At 33.0% G+C, this 17,500-nt stretch overlaps 1 protein-coding gene across 5 annotated transcripts in view; it reads left to right on the top strand.

Moving 5' to 3' along the window:
• The window catches only part of LOC137641535 (uncharacterized), a 749,997-nt gene that overhangs the window by 481,451 nt on the left and 251,046 nt on the right, over positions 1-17,500 (top strand). For all 5 annotated transcript variants that reach the window (XM_068374188.1, XM_068374187.1, XM_068374186.1 and 2 more), the window contains exon 2: positions 16,301-16,414. In XM_068374188.1, coding sequence (XP_068230289.1) covers positions 16,301-16,414 — 114 coding nt within the window. The remainder of the gene's footprint in view (positions 1-16,300; positions 16,415-17,500) is intronic.

The following is a 17,500-nucleotide window of genomic DNA, read 5'->3' as shown; positions in this document are numbered from 1 at the left end:
CCAATTGTGCCACCCATTCATGTTCTTACCATGACCTTCATACTTTTCCCTACTCATTGGTAGCCCAAGCAAGTATGCGGATGGGTTATAGTATTTCTTTCATAAGCATTAGGATGTCAGGATGCCTGAAAACTTTAAATCAATCAATCATAAGCATGAGCTTGGTTGTTAATTGTTGTTAGCAGTAACATATTAACCTTTACACGTCTTTATATTTTTTTTTATTACCATTGGATATTTGACATTTTATTGTATTTTTATAGTTTTTTTTTCTGTAAATGAAGAGCCCAATAGAATATAGCCAGCGGCATTGGTTTCAATGTGTCCTTTTCTGGCCCAGACCAGAGAAAACGAGAAAAAAAAAGAAGAAAAGAGCATAGCGCTTAGCTGTTGAAGAAGCGACTGATCTTCCTTTAACTTCTTTCTCAAGACAAAACTATATAATTCCATACGTTTTTATTGATATAAGCGTGGTCAACAAGCTGAAAGGCAGATAATCAATTGAAAGTACGCTTTGCAACAAAAGCATGACGAAAATAATAACGAACTTTGAAAATAACATACATTTTAAAGGTTCAAATTCTATTGATTTTTATGAATTTTGAAATTATATATATATATATATATATATATATATATATATATATATATATATACTGTACATATATATGTATATATATTATATATATATATATGTATATATATATATATATTATGTATATATTATATATATACATGTATATGTATATATATGTATATATATGTATATATATATATATATATATATGTATTTATATATATATATATATATATATATATATATATATATATATATGTGTGTGTGTGTGTGTGTGTGTGTGTGTGTGTGAGCTGTGTTTAATTTGTTTATAGTTGGTTCTTTGATAAACTTTCATCTCTATCACCAAAAATTCAGATTTACTAATGATACAGATTTTATGTAAATTAAAGCATGTGTGTTGATTATGACCTAACGTCCTCATAGATATATTTTTAATGTATCAATAAGAACCTTATGAAATTTTTCTTGAAGAATAATGTTCACAGGGTTATTCGTACGCGATTTGATAAAAAAAGTTTATTTTCCTGTATGTAATTATTATAATTCTTTAGACATTTTGAATACCAAATAATTGATTAATGTGAAAAATTACTGGGTACGATAAATTGACTTAAAGAAACTAAAATGAAGTAAGATAATATTCAGTAGAAATTGGACATATTCCTTTTCTTAGGGATACTATATTTCATTTCATTATGCAGCTGAATATCTATCTCTCTCTCTCTCTCTCTCTCTCTCTCTCTCTCTCTCTCTCTCTCTCTCTCTCTCTCTCTCTCTCTCTCTCTGTGCTACTGCTAGAAAGGATAAGAGATTATTATTTTCAAAAGATCTATTTATAAACACGAGGGAACATCGCAGGTGTTGGTGTTGAACACCAATATTCGGTTTATTGATGGTGGGAAGTATTTGTGTCTTTGCTAATTTTGTTCCAAAGACAATCCTCGGGACGCACAAACACACATGCATACCTGGTATCAGTCAAACACACAGATCAATGGCAACAATGATTTTAGCATCTGGGTTATAAGCTTAGGATATCAAATTACTCTCTTTTAATGCTTAACGACAGTGTTTTCGCTTTTTTCAGTTTGTATGGGACCAGTGAATTTTAAACGGTGTTCAGTGCTGCCACACTTTCCTTCAATCTCCCAAACTCCATTTCCTAGAAATTTATCTTCCTCTACTCTATCCAATTTTTATCCATTCTCTCCTTTCCTATCTCCCTCTTTAGCAGCAGAACATTTCAGTGAGTAATATATCAACAAGAATGCCACAGTAAATTGTTCCCACCAATGCGGTTTACTCCTGTCAATAAGAGAATCTGTGGAATTTCTACTTTTCGTCTGTTTGTATGACAGGAGAAATTTGAAGGTACAGTTTCAATGGTTTAGTAGATGTGTTCCTCAATTTTATCGATGCCTTAAAACTAATTTTCCCAGAGACCATTTCCCCGTGATTTACGGAGACCGTTCCTTCTGTCGCAGTTAACTCTTGAACTGCGTCGGCCTTTGTGTCAATAATGACTGAGTGTCCCTCAGTCTTGTAGAAAAGTGCTAAACGACGTTCTTTGCACGCAAAGGAAACATTAGTCTTGTGTCCTTGTCGTTTGTTTGATGAAATAAGTAACTTGCTGGATTCGTGACTTGCTTCCAATTATTGTCATCATCTAAAAAGATCAATGCAAGATATATTTTCATGCAGTGTATGATTTTTTTTCCTAAGATTTCCCCATTTTACATTCATTTACTGTTTATTTTATGGAAGTCATTCTGAATTGTAGATGCTTCGTATACATTATTAAAGGCCACTTTTCACTATTTCCCACCTTTATTTTTTAGTAATCTCTGCTTTTTATATTTTAATATTCTTGCGATATATTTATAAGGACATTAAATCAATCTATGCTTAAGCATCTGTGTGTTCTTTTGTATTCGCGTATAAGTTTCGATAGAAATTTATATAGTAAAGAATTATAGAAAACAGATAATGGGACACAATATACTCGTGTACATGCTATGTGAATAAATTCTTACAGGTATGATTGATCCAGTCTAAATAAAACCTGATATTATAAATTCAAGAATGACCCACATTGTGTGTGTGATTGCGTCATGCTATGCGTGAAAAGATTTTAAACCATAAAATGCAAGAACATTTGTAAATGATGAAGAAGATCCTAAATTATGAAAGCAAAACTTGATCAATAGAATTAGTTATGCATGATAATAGCATGAAGAACGGTACATGTTCTAAACTATTCAGATTAAATCAATTGTTATAAAGCAGATTATTGATAATCTATTGGCGAGGATTATCATAAAATCAAGTTTTTTTTTTTTTTTTTTTTTTGTAAAGCGATGGTTTTTTTTTCTATAAAGAAAATTTTTTCATAAAGCTTAACAACCCCTCTTTAGTACTTAATAAGTGATGCCGATGGTAATTAGTTTGATGATGATAATAGAGATTTAATTGCCAGGTCTTTTTTAGGTGTAAGTATATTATAACTGACGATACAGTTATAACAATGCAGTTGAAAATAAGAATACTTTTGCCCTCACTTCAGATTTTTTATCTATTTATTCGGATTGTCAATAAAGATTCGCTAAACGTTGAAAGGGTTGACTGAGAACGGAATGGAATTACAATTATTTAGAAGTTTATTGTATAATTGATAAAAAGTACTAAACAAAAAGGTTCATTTAATATAACACACAGAGGGGATAAAAAAATGTGGATTTTTATATTATTTAAGAAAGTAATAAAAACAAATACGAATGAAAGAAACTGGAAATAATCTTTGTCCGTCTTCAAAGTGGTAGAATAAGAAATGGGATTGGCCGGAAATAAATAACCAACTGAAGACCTTCGCATTCTTTATAATATATAGAATGTGTTTATGTTACTGGAGCTCACGAATATCAATCCATGAAATATTAGACTATAGAATTTCTTTGAGAGTGATTGATCATAGCAGTTAAATTTTAAACTCAGTAACTTTGCATTTAATTCAAGATCAACGATCCAGATGTGTCTATCTTCAATAACTTTGTCTACTCTCTCGATTCTTGTAATATTTAATTTTTCCTAAAACTCTCAAAAGAGGTAATGGTTCCATACCATGGTTGCCAGAACAGTTGGATTTTGACAAGTGCCATGTATAACTCTTCAGAAAGATAATAGATTATGGAAGATGAATGTTATGTATAAAAATATCAGACACGTTGTTTTCACCATTTTCTTGTGCGAGAAGGTATGATAGTAAAACGTAGAGTTTACTGCCAATAAACTATGCATTACACAAGAAAATAAATGTAACCATATGTATGTATGTATGTATGTATGTATGTATGTATGTATGTATGTATGCATGTATGTGTATTTTTTGGTGACCAAATGGAAGCGATTGTAGATTCCAACACTTATCTACTACACTTAAGATTGAAAAATAACAATAAATGTATGTTTGAGAAGATATTATTTCAGACTTTCAAACAGTTGCACGGGGCTCCTCATCTTTGGTGCAAGTATTTGAAAGTTATTGTTGTTATATTTTTTTCATTTATAAAAATATAGTATGCTATTGCGTGAATTTAACAGATGGTTACAAAGTGAGATCTGATGTCAATTACGAAATATGAGAAGCAAGAAAGATAGCATGATGTGGACAAAAGATTGGTGAAAGCCTTGAGTTGCCAAGGTGGAAATATATGAAGAGATCGTTGAACCAACTCTCCTTTGCGAAAGTGAAGTATTAAGTGTTGAACACTAACAAAAGACGAAAGTTTAAAGTTATTGAGTTAAATTCCTTTTGAAGTGCATGTGGTGCAAGATGGATTGATGTTGTGAGAAATGTGGTGATATACAGAAGTAATAAAATTGTTAATGTGAGTGAAACAGTATCCAGAAAATTGAGGTGGATGGGTCATGTGTAAATAGTGGACAACTATGAGTTATTGTCAGAGTTAACATTTCAAAAGTAATAGAGAGGTAACAGGATAGAGAAAGATCGAAGGCTTTTATTGATTATTTGAACTTATTGGACAAGAAGGCCATGAGTAAGTCCGAGATAAGGTTAAAAGCAGTCTGTAGAAGGGTTCGACGTGCTGTAGGTAAGCCATATATGAAGAAATATGAAGTCTGTATACTGTTGAAGTTTCACAATGGGAAGTTCATATATATATATATATATATATATATATATATATATATATATATATATATATATATGTATATATATATATATATATATATATATATATATAATATATATTTTGGGGGGATACATTAACATGGTGAAGGGCTTTGTGTATCATCATGATCAGCAAAGTTGTACTAGTAGGGCTAGCGAGTTGATGAGAATAGCCAAACGCCAGACATGAACATGTCTGAGGCCTTTATCCCGCAGTGGACTGGAAAAGGTTCCATTTGTTGTTCCTGATATATATATATATATATATATATATATATATATATATATATATATATATATATATATATATATATATATATATATATATATTATATATACATATGTATATATATATATATTATATTATATATATATACTGTATATATATATATATATATATATATATGTATATATATATACATATAGATATATATATATATATATATATATATATATATATATATAAATATATTATCTATATATATATATATATATATATATATATATATATATATATAGGGAGAGGGAGAGGTATCTGTGACATGCCTAACAATACATATTGATTAAATCATGTAAATTGTTCTCCAATATTATCTTAAAAAGTCACCATTCATCGAATGGGCAAAAGTTTTAGCAAAACTAAAAATAGTTTGAACTAAGAAGCTTGTGTGCATTCTGCATATTACTTTCGAATTCATCCTCACTTTAGTATGATCAGTGTCGATAAGTATTGAGCAATGGCACTTTCATCGGTGAGGGCAAAGCTGCGACTTTATAAATGATAAATATTAGTTAGGTAACTCCATTTCTTTGCTTTGTATATGCTTTGCGTAAGTGTGGCAACCCCAATGAAAGACGGAATGTGTCAATATTTACCCAAGTGTGAAGATTTAAAGCTGATCTTTACGAGATCAAGGAGAGAGAGAGAGAGAGAGAGAGAGAGAGAGAGAGAGAGAGAGAGAGAGAGAGAGAGAGAGAGAGAGAGACTGGTGGAAAAGTTAGTCTAGCAATCCAAACAATTTTTTGATAAAAATCATATAGAAAACAGAATTTATGCAGAAGCAAAAACTGGATTTGGAGTGTCATTGATACTACATTACACAGCTTTTTATTTATGATTAGGACCTTTGGCGAATAATTTTTTTTATCAATCTTTCTTGTATATGAAGTCAGAAATATGGATTTTATGACCTTAATAGTGAAGGCTATGAAAGGAATCGAAAGTTTGTTTTTTTACTCCTCATTTTCTAAGAAAAATAAATCTTTAAACCTCGAAACATTACAAGTGAGAATTCTTTATATCGTACCGTAGAAAACCAATTAAACCCGAGAGTGGTAGGGGTACCTGCATTATATAATTATATTTTGTATTAACTTTTTTATTAGTTTGTCCATTGTTGGAAGTGTGTGTTCTCACCCGGAAAAAATTAATTTGAAGTTCATAGTTCTGCTATAAATATAGAAATCTGCTTTATCAGTGATTGGCTAATCTTGATCTCACATCTGTATTCGATGAATTAAACTTTCTTTCAGAGCCATTGACGTCATTTAGAGATGTATAATCCCTTCACAGAAAAAGATAATTCAAAGGTCTTCCTGTTCGTGAAGGCTCTTGATGTCAGAGCCGATCACCCTTGGAGAGCTTGATGGAGATCATTCAAACGCAATAAAAAAGCGTGGAAGATCATTCAGAAGTAATTAAGAGCCTATAAAGACGCGGAAGATTGTTCGTTAAGCACACTGAGATATAGGGAAATTGTTCAGATGCTGTGAAAATTGTGCTGAACGGTCAGATATCGATCGTATTTAGACAATTGAAAGTGCTAAAGAGCGATCAGATACAACAAATGCTCAAGGAATCCCCCACAAGCTGTAAAATTCTGTGGTCATAAATCATGGCCATTATAATAATCTCACTAAAAATGCGACATGAGCGTTCAAAAATCGGTAGAATATTCAATAGATCGCTTCTTTAAACCCTTTACAAAAAGCTATGACATCATGTGGACGTATATTCACAACCCCTCTATGAGTACTACACCAGGAGATTCTCAGCCAATAGCCACAGACATTGCCACACAAAGTGGCCGGAGTCTCTGCCCACTTCTACACGGCGGAGCAAAATTCATTTGAGAGACATTTTATGAATTATAGGTCATTATGATACTTTAATAGTGACCAACATGGAGGGCGTGTACACTTAGATTCAAAAGTCCGCCGACACTCAGGGAGAATCGCTCGTCAGGGGTCTCTAGTGTTACCATGACAAAACAAATAAAGAGTTGCATTTCTTACTACTTCTTAGGGAATAGGCGGAGCCTTGTCCAAGCTCAGCGAACTCTGGAAAATATTACAAATCTTGTTGCCATATCTTATGCTGTAGTATCATTTGACATCTCAACTATCCAATACAAATACACAAAACACACACACACACACTATATATATATATATATATATATATATATATATATATATATATATATGTATATATATATATATATACACACATATATATATATATATATATATATATATAATATATATATATATATATATATATATATATATATCTATATGTATGTATATATATATATAGATATATGGGTGCTGTCATAGTATGTGGCCTACCTTTTTGGATCTGTTATAGTATGTGGCCTACCCGGTTTGAATGTGTCCTACCTAAGCCTGTTTGAATGTGTCCTACCTTAGGAAGAGTTTGTATATATATATGTAATGAAATCAATTATTTTTCACAATTGTTTAATATCTAACAATACAATTTTAAAAGAACAGTTTCCTTGCCTACGAGTATGACGGGAGAAGCTAACTTAAAAAACCCACCTAACCTATGCTAAAAGCCGTGTCCTTACCCGGGGGGGCTGTGCCCCCCCGGACCCCCCCCCCCCTTATGCTAAAAGCCGTGTCCTTACCCGGGGGGGCTGTGGCCCCCCGGACCCCCCCCCCCCCCCCCTTATGCTAAAAGCCGTGTCCTTACCTACGAGTACGACGGGAGAAGCTAACTTAAAAAACCCACCTAACCTATGCTAAAAGCCGTGTCCTTACCCGGGGGGGGGGGGGGGGGGGGGGGGGCGGACCCCCCCCCCCCTTACACAACATTAACATTAACTACATAGTTAAATACTGAAATCCATGTGTACTTACATGATCAATATTCGTAATAACAGTATGTAGGCCACATACTATATCAGAGACAAAATTCCGTAGGCCACACTCGAAAGGTAGGCCACATACTATAACGGCACCGATATATGTATATATATATATATATATATATATATATATATATATATATATATATAAATCTAGAATCTGTATAAGCATGTAGAAATTAATGGAGTGGCATAACTTAACAATTCCTTCCATTAACAGCTACATTAGATTGTTTGGAGATCTGACATTAGTCTTATTCCAGTTTCATTTATCGCTCGATGCTGTAAAGTATTCATAAAAACGGCATAAATGAGTTATACGAGCCTTGAGGTCAATCAGAGAGGAGAGAGAGAGAGAGAGAGAGAGAGAGAGAGAGAGAGAGAGAGATTACAGTAGTGAATGTAGTAATTGTTTATCCTGTAAATTGATTTCTAGACAGGAGAAATTTACGCTTGATATTGCAACGTCTCCAATAAAAATTATTGTATTATGCTTCCAAAAAATTAGTTTTAGAATGCTAAATTGATTGCTAAAGACTTTCATAGGTCTTTAGATATTCATAGATAGGAACATTTTGGAATACATAAGGATACTTTACTGAAAAATATTTCCCAAGTCATTCAGATTCAAGGGGATGTGCCATCTCAGTCTTTAGTTCGCAACCCGCTTTCCCTTTATTCATAAAAGTTTTTACTTTTCCTTTTCCGCCCGTATTTGTGGCTAAGAACGGTTGGCATTGACATTTAAACTAGAATTTTAAATATATACTGTAAAATATTTGCTGTGTTGCCATTTCAATCTTTATTACAAGAGCTATAATTTGCTTGATAAGTACTGAGGCCCTTTGACAAAATTGGAGATATTTATCATCGAGTAGAGATAACGGGATTATTTTGTTGGACTTAAATGCTCATCCACATAATGGTAGATTTTGGAAAAATAATAGCTGTAATTAGATAGTCGTTGTCTTATGAATGTTTGAAGGATTCGAAGTTATACTATTTAGTTACTATAGATCATTATTTTCCATATACCACAAGTTTTCCAATTAATATGCTCATTACGAAAGTACTCTGTAGGATAATTTACCCGTTTGCTTTAAAATCAACCAAGATATTTTCGTCAACTGGAATAATTATAGAGGAATGTGATTGAAATTGTATAAAAAGGCGAGTGAAATAGTGCTCAAAATGCCTTATTTTCTAATCCAGCTAAGGAATAGCTTGTCTTGGCTTCACGCAAATTTCGAAAAGTTCCAGGTTGGAATGGTCAAGTGAAGGTGTTTCTTGCTGCCGCTCAGGAGAGATTCTTTTCTGGAGGGATAGTGAGAAACTAGGAACTAAAATTGACGGCTTTATTTGAATACCGGCGAAAAAGGCAAGTTTTCTTAAAAATATGGAGGATGTTTAATAAACGAATGAATAAAGAATGAATGAAAGGAACACAAATAGGAACTTGATCATGGAGACTTACGCCTATTTGAGTCACGATTATTAGAAGTCAGCGTAATCAATCTACGTAATTTTCTGAAGATAAAGCTACTAGTAATTACATAATCACTGATAACTTACAGCCAAGGTATCAGTGTAGGAAATCATTTTGTGCTCATGCCCCCTGCGCTTATATATATATTGTATTTTATTTTTTTTTTTTTTTGGAAAATTAGGGAATATATTACGGAAAAATTAGTATTTCTTTCTTTCATTAAAAAATCTTGGAAAATTATGTCGTTCTGAGGACAAGAGACTTTTTTATATGATTTATCAATAAAGCAAAATTTCTCAAAGGTTTTGCTAGTATGTAATAGTGGTCTCATTTACCGCAATACAACTCCTTTTAGATTCAATAAACTAAATTCTGATTGTATTCAAAATGCTATGCAGTCATCAGTATTTACTGTTTCCATCACAGATTATTTATTATGCAAAGTTAATAGTTAACTTTGGTTACTATTCAACCTTAGGACAACAACGGCTATTTGTTCGGTTGCTACTAGCTACTACAAATGAACTAATAATGAATTAGGTTAGCAATATTTCATGGAACATTAACGGTTATTAAATTAGATTGAGGCAATGCTACAATATTTTACAAGTTGTATCAAAAAAAATTTAACCTCTTTCCACAACCTCTAAAATACAAATGACTTCCTTGTTTCCTCAAATTCTTCAGAGTCGGACTGCCCGGGAATGAGTAAACCCCCCCCCCCCCCCCCCCCCCCCCGCCACCAACCCATCCATTGAGAGTGTCTACTGGGCTCCTCAAAAGAATAGTAAATATAATTATATATATATATATATATATATATATATATATATATATATATGTGTGTGTGTGTGTGTGTGTGTGTGTGTGTGTGTTTTGTGTATTTGTAGTGAATACTCGAGGGACAAATGATACCACAGTATGAAATATGGCAACTCGATTTGTAATATTTTTAAGCGTTCGCTGAGGTTGGACAAGTCTCCGCCCATTTCCTTGAAGGTAGTAAGAAGACCAACTCTTTCTTTGTTTTGTCACGGTAACACTAGAGACCTCTGACGAACGATTCCCCTTGAGTGTCGGCGGACTTTTGAATCTAAGTGTACATCACATCAATTTACCGCTTGCAGAACAGAGGAGCAATGAGATGATATTTATTTGCGAGCGAAGCAAACCCTGGCGGAGCAAAGACCATCTGAGGTACATTATATAAATTATAAGTAATTATGATACTTTAATTGTGACCCACGCGTATGGTGTGCATAGCCCCATAGCACATCGATGTACCGTTTGCTATAACAGATGAACCATGAGATAATGTTTATTTGGGGGTGAAGTGGACCACAGCAGAATATTTGAGGAATTAATACACACACACACAAACGCGCGCGCACACACAAACGCACACACACATGTGTATATATATATATATATATATATATATATATATCATAGAGTACGTTATATTACGTCGATATATCCAAGTATAGATAATTGTTAATATCTCATGTATAAATAAGAAATTAAGCCAGTGTTTATCTTTAGTATCAAAGTGATTATCCTCTTCATCTTTGACACGCACACACACACACAGATTTTCAGAGACTTCACTCACTTTTTGTGACTACGCACACGGGTATTAGCTGAGAATATCCGGGTGCAGTACTCTTGTAGGGTTTGTGAATATACCCAAAGTCTATGTAGATCTTGAATGCAGTATGCCACCCGGACACTAAAATGTAAGAGACTAGTGATACGTGAAATTTAATTAAGGCTCTTCATCTTGCCTGCAATATTCCTTCATTACAGTTATAGCTTAGTTGACATGACGTTCTTGTCCTTGCCAAATCAAACAAAATCCATTCAAATAATGAGTTATTGGATCTTATTTACTTGAAGTGAGTCATTTACTTTCGTGACTGGCTCATTAACATAATCCAAATCCGTTCTCATCGATGCAGCGAACAAGGAAGTCACCTGTCACCTTTAAGAATGAATAGATAGCTTAATGTCCACGCCCATTCAATATCAATATTTTTCCCCTTTAGACTCGTCCCGTGTTCACATTTGATACTCTTGGTTATTTATTACATAGCATATGGGTGGCATGTATCGATCTAATATCTGGAAGACCTACAGTAAATTGGTATTTAGGGTAAAGTATGTGTTCCTGTCAGTAATTATCCCTATTGAAGAGCATGTTAGAAGAGACTGAAAGTAAAGAACACTATATTTCAAACAAGCGCAGTTTTTATGACGTGATGGTTTTGATAATTTTTTATTTCCTCGTCTTTTTGGTTCTATGTTATTAAAAATATTTGTTTTTATATGTTATACGAACAATTCAGTGCAGCACAAAGATACTGAATTCTCGGTGTTTCTTATATCAAAACTACACAAATGAACTAGTTTTATACAAATTTATATATGATGATTATGTTCCATAAAGTGATAGGAAAGCAATAGATCTTGATCACATGCATAGTTCCTTTGAAGCTATCTAAAAAGAAAATTTGAGCTCTGTTTTAAACAGGGAGGAATAGTGTAGACGTGGTAAAGCACAAGGAATTAAAAGTTGAAAGCTCAATTTAACATCTGAATTGAATCGGGTTAAGAAAAAGCGAATGTGTAGGATGCATTGTCCTTACTGAAACTGCGGAAAATTAAATGCGTTGTAAGACATGAGAATTATTTTGCGTTGGGTTGTACGACTGTTCGCTTAGAAACTTCGAATGTCTGTGAACAAATTTCAAATCTGGTGTTTTTTCCTAAATCACTTTGTTGAACTCGGGTAATGAGGTTGAACTAACTTTGAAATGTATTCTCGGTCGTGAGGCAGGAGCCAGGTACTTATTAAACTAAGTTAGGCAGGATTGGAAGCTGAAAGTAAATTATTTTCAATGTTTTTTCTAACCAGTAATGCATTTCTTAATAAGAATCTGTCCATGCATACCGTAGTCCATGAATAAAATGTAACATAAATTTCATAAGAATTTTATAAATAACATAACCAGAAATGAAAACTGTCTTACCACGAGATATCTTTGAGGTTTTACTCGCCCTTAACGCTGAAAACCGAATGATAAAACGCAAGCACAGGACTGCAAATGGAAAGAGAAAGTTTTCGATTCATCCAGGAATGTACACGGCAAATGTTTAACGCAGTTTAAGCTATTTTGTATCCTTGCTTGATTAGTTGTTACACTTTTTTTCCAGCTGCGTCTGTATTTATTTTAAGGTATCTCCTGAATATCAGTGAGAATGGACAGGACAATGGGCTTTAAACAGTAAACTGACCTTATACACATATGGTCAACGTCCAAGCCCCTCTCTACCCAAGTTAGGATCAGGAAGGACCAGGCAATGGCTGCTGATGACTCAGCAGGTAGATCTATAGGCTCCCTAAACCACCCACCCCTTGCTCTTAGGAATGTTAAGGTTGCGCACTACTAGAATCAATCGAGCTTGTGGTTCTCGAACACCCGTTCAATAGACTTGTCTAGCAGGAACGTTTCCAAGAGGCTACCATAACAATATTTGGTTTTCTTTAGTTCAGAACCAGGATAGTTAGTTGTACTTGCTGGGAAGTTATTTTCGAAATTTGGAAGCAGTACCCTTCGTTTCTTGGTAAACGTTTCTGGTAGAATTTTCGTTATTAAATCGACTGTACCTTTGTTGCTTTTAGCGTTCTGTTTAGGGAAGTATTATTGATAAGTATAGTTTTGGGTCCTTGGTTTTGGGTGAATATCTATCATATGAATTACACAATTTCCTATTTTGTCTCTTTACCTCTAAATAAGTGAGTAAATTCATCCAATATATATATATATATATATATATATATATATGTATATATATATATCTCTCTCTCTCTCTCTCTCTCTCTCTCTCTCTCTCTCTCTCTCTCTCTCTCTCTCTCCGAAAAAGGTGAAGAGTTAATGATGAATTAAACCTTGGTAATGTTCGCTTTATGAAGACTGTTCGTTGAACTTTGATCTCTCTCCAGATATGAATGACAGTTTTTTTGCTTAAATTATGGTAAATCTTTTATTTCTGGGATTTAAGAGAATCATTTCGTTGAAGGATTGGAGTTTGGAAGAAAGAAATACAGAATAATAATTTTGTTAGAGAAAAGAAGGTATGATGAAAGAAAAGTTGGTTTTACAAAATATATTAATTAAATGTATAAAGAAATACGATTGATCATGATTTCTGAACTGTTAAGATGAATAAAATCTTTGTTTTGCCAAATAAAGTGAAGAAAAATTTTGTGAAAATCCTTGTGATTATGCGAAGCTAATAAATTTTAACAGTTGAAGAAGTCACGGCTGGTTATTGCAACTGAACTTACTGTTGGCATTTAATGAAATAGTTAAAACTAAATCCAGCCAAACAAATTCTCCGGAAAGCGGAGGAAAGAATCGACTTACTTAATTAATTCAGCTAAACTGGATTGAGTAATAAGAGAATATTTAGTTATCATTTTCAACATTTCGTATGTTGTTATCACTTGCAGTAAATATTTCGTTACTGTTATCTTTATCAGGGTTTCAATTATATCTCGCTAATTGTTATGAGTGGAATAGCTAGCAAGAATTTTCCAAGAGTTCTCCATCATAAGGTGTGGTCATATTAAAAGGAAAAAAAAAAAAGATTACTGAAGATATCGTGAATGATATATTTTGTCAAATTTTCATCTGCAGAGCTATTACATTTACACATCTTGGTGCTTTTAACACATAGGTTTGAATTACAGAAGGAAATGTTACCATTATGTTGGTTACTTATGAATTGTAATAGAAGAATTGTAAACAGTCATATGAAATACACTAATATTATTGCCGTAATTTTGTATGTAATTATTGAACGTTGGAATTAAATACAGAAATTGACTAAAGTAAATCTGAAGTACTACGCGTTAAGGTCCTCTTTCAAAAAAAAAAAAAAAAAATCTGTCCAGTCTTCCACAAAATCCTTGTCTTTTTCGATTACGTGACTTAGGAATATTCTCTCGAGCTCTCAAACATTTAAAAATAATGGGTTTTGGAGTCTTAAAAGATTCCAGATTGGAGGTCAATGCAGCTGGGATTAGTCGCCTGGATAATTATTTTTATTCCTAGAATTCTACCTCAAGTCTTCGCTCTTGATGTCTTTTGCTTCCTCCCCGTTTGTATTTTTCTTCCTCTCCCTTTTATTGTGGTTTCCACTTTCCCATTTTGCTTTCCTAACTGGAGCTATGAAAGACCAATTTCATACTGAAGTAGTTCAAAGATTATCGTGTTGCCAACAATAAACATTTTCTCCTAGAGAGGCTAGTTTTATAGGAAAACAAAGTCACAGCTGATGACAATCTTATTATCATATCTCCACCAACGAAGTTGGGAGGAGGTTATGTTTTCATCCCTGTTTCTGAACAAATTCTTGGCCACGGTCTTACTATAGAGTAGTGAAATTATGTCGAGACGTAGAAGCGATTCAATTTTGAAAGTACAAGGGCAAAGTTCAAGGGCGAGCAAAAGGTCGACCGAAATAAACTCCCCAACACGCAGTGCTTTTCTAATTATTAATGCATTTCAATAGTAATAATAATAATAATAATAATAATAATAATAATAATAATAATAATAATAATAATAATAATAATAATAATAATGATAATAATAATTTCAATTCTTTTATTATAATTTGTGATTTTATAACAATTGTTGCTAAAAGAATAACGTAAAATCAAATAAGTTGGAAAAAGGAAATTAAAGATGCTCTATCTACTACAGTAAGTATTGTTTTTCAAGTTGTTCAAGATTAGACTTATCAAACTTTAGTTACCAAAAGATATTTGATAACCCTATTCCTTGAATACGGTAATGAAATAAGTTCTGAGAATGTATTTTCACTGCGAAGTATTCCTTGCCGAAATTTAGGATGCAGGTGTCTATATAGTAGCAATTTAGCATTTTATGAAATTTTCTGCAATAATGATCTCATATTGCTCCTTTCTTTCATTCAATCTTCTGGTCGTACCTTTAAACTAGCACCATCGCTTTTCCTGTGTTCCAAACCTCCTTTTGATATAATATTTGATGGAAAGTCTATCAATCAAATCTTTAACATAATTGTTTATTTCCAGAAGCCAAATGAGACTCTTTTTTCATGCCTGTCTTGGTCTCTCCCAGTTACTTGCAGTATAGTCTGAATTTAATTTGAATATTTAAGGACTAAACAACAGTATGGTTTCAAAGTTATGGGACTCCCATTACATCTCATCTTCAATCCATTTCCATCCTTATTATTGTGTGTTTATAGATATAGAACGCATCAGAATCGATTTATTGTCAGATATTAAAGAATACGTACACCACTTGAAATTAATGAGCATGTACAGTAGGTGTCAGTAGCTGTAATCAATTACCTTGCTTACGGCGCTATTGTATCTAACTGATTAGCCAACAAAGCGATGGCCTTTAGAATATTGGATTTTTTTTTCTTTTGAAACCTTGCATTCAATTACTTTGATAAAGAAACCTTCCTGAGTAGTGACCTAGTAATATTTGAACAACCTACACACGTGGAACACAATTTCCTTTGCGTTGAACGAATCTCTAAATCTACCTTACTTTGTTTTTTCTTAGTCCTGTATGTAATTTTTGATGTTTATGTGTAATATTAGAAGCTTTTGCGTTTATTAACAGAGGCATTCATGCAACATTAATATCAAATATCTTCTACACGAGTCAGCTGCGTTGAAATATTTTAGCGAAATTGCTAACTTATATTTTTAGGGGTCTGACACTTAAAATATATAACTCATTGCTACATTTTTTTTTTTTATTTGTTATTGCGAAGAATGCCATTCATGTTGTTGTTTACATCCGCAGGCGACGGGGCTGTGGGCGTGAGGAACTGCTTGTTAGCGAGGCAACAGTGTGCCGACGACCCCTCCTGCAGGTCTGTGCTGGAGATCATTCCCAGAGTATGCGGACCAGAAGACGGTAAGTGCCATGGATCTATTTATCTATCACTGCGCGTTCCATTAGTTTTTTAGATTCTGAATCACCCGTGATTACAATATAAAGAAATCATATGTAAACTTTGAAAGGAGCTACTGAATTAGTTTTGTCAGTATTTTGTTAACTTTGAAATACTTGTGCGGTCAGTGTGTAAGGCTTAAATGCAAACGCAATTGCACGTGCGTGCGTGCACACACATGCACATGCACACACATACACATACACACATACACACACACACATATATATATATATATATATATATATATATATATATGTGTGTGTGTGTGTGTGTGTGTATGTATATATATGGATACAGTGCCAAAATAGCACGTATATGAAATTCATATTTGATTGCAAAATGGAACAGATACTTTTAACTTAATATTTTGTCATTCTATAAAAGAGAAAAATGGCGGGTAAGTAATGTATGCATTGACATAAATCTTACACAACCTTGGGATATCATTAGCTATGTCAATATTAGGGACGTTTGTAATCCAAAATTGATTGGAAAGTATGCGCGCACTTACATATTTGATAAGTGTAAAAGTAGTAAAGTATAACAGGATTTACAGTAATAACTTATGAGTCCTTGGTAGAGTATGTTTTATTTAGGGCTGATATTGATAGCTTTTCCTTGGGTTTCGGAAGGATTTGTCTTTGTTAAGGGGGTTGAATTATTCAAATTAAGTGGTATTGAAAATAAACATTTGCAATGAAAGCTTCATGAAATGATAGAGAATATTTGTTCTTTATTTTTTTTATATATATATAAAATATTCTTGAGTTGTCTTGTAAGTCTTAGCAGTTATTAGCCTTTCCTTAGAGTCTAGTTAATGAGCTGTTCATACGAGAGATCGTAAATGTCTCTTTTTAGTACTTTCTCTTTGTGGATTTTCCTTCGAGTTTTTCTGCTATATTTTCATGGACGAGTTTTCTACAAAACACGTCATTGCAACCAACTTGAATGTTTTTAATGAAGTTTTATTGCCAATGAATATTGCCGTTTTTCCATGTAATGATTCATATGTTTTTGCGCTTCATTTTTGCTCGCGTTCACCAAGC

This window comes from Palaemon carinicauda, chromosome 5 (assembly GCF_036898095.1).
Source record: "Palaemon carinicauda isolate YSFRI2023 chromosome 5, ASM3689809v2, whole genome shotgun sequence".
Taxonomy (NCBI): domain Eukaryota; kingdom Metazoa; phylum Arthropoda; class Malacostraca; order Decapoda; family Palaemonidae; genus Palaemon; species Palaemon carinicauda.
This window is presented reverse-complemented; position numbering and strand designations above follow the sequence as displayed.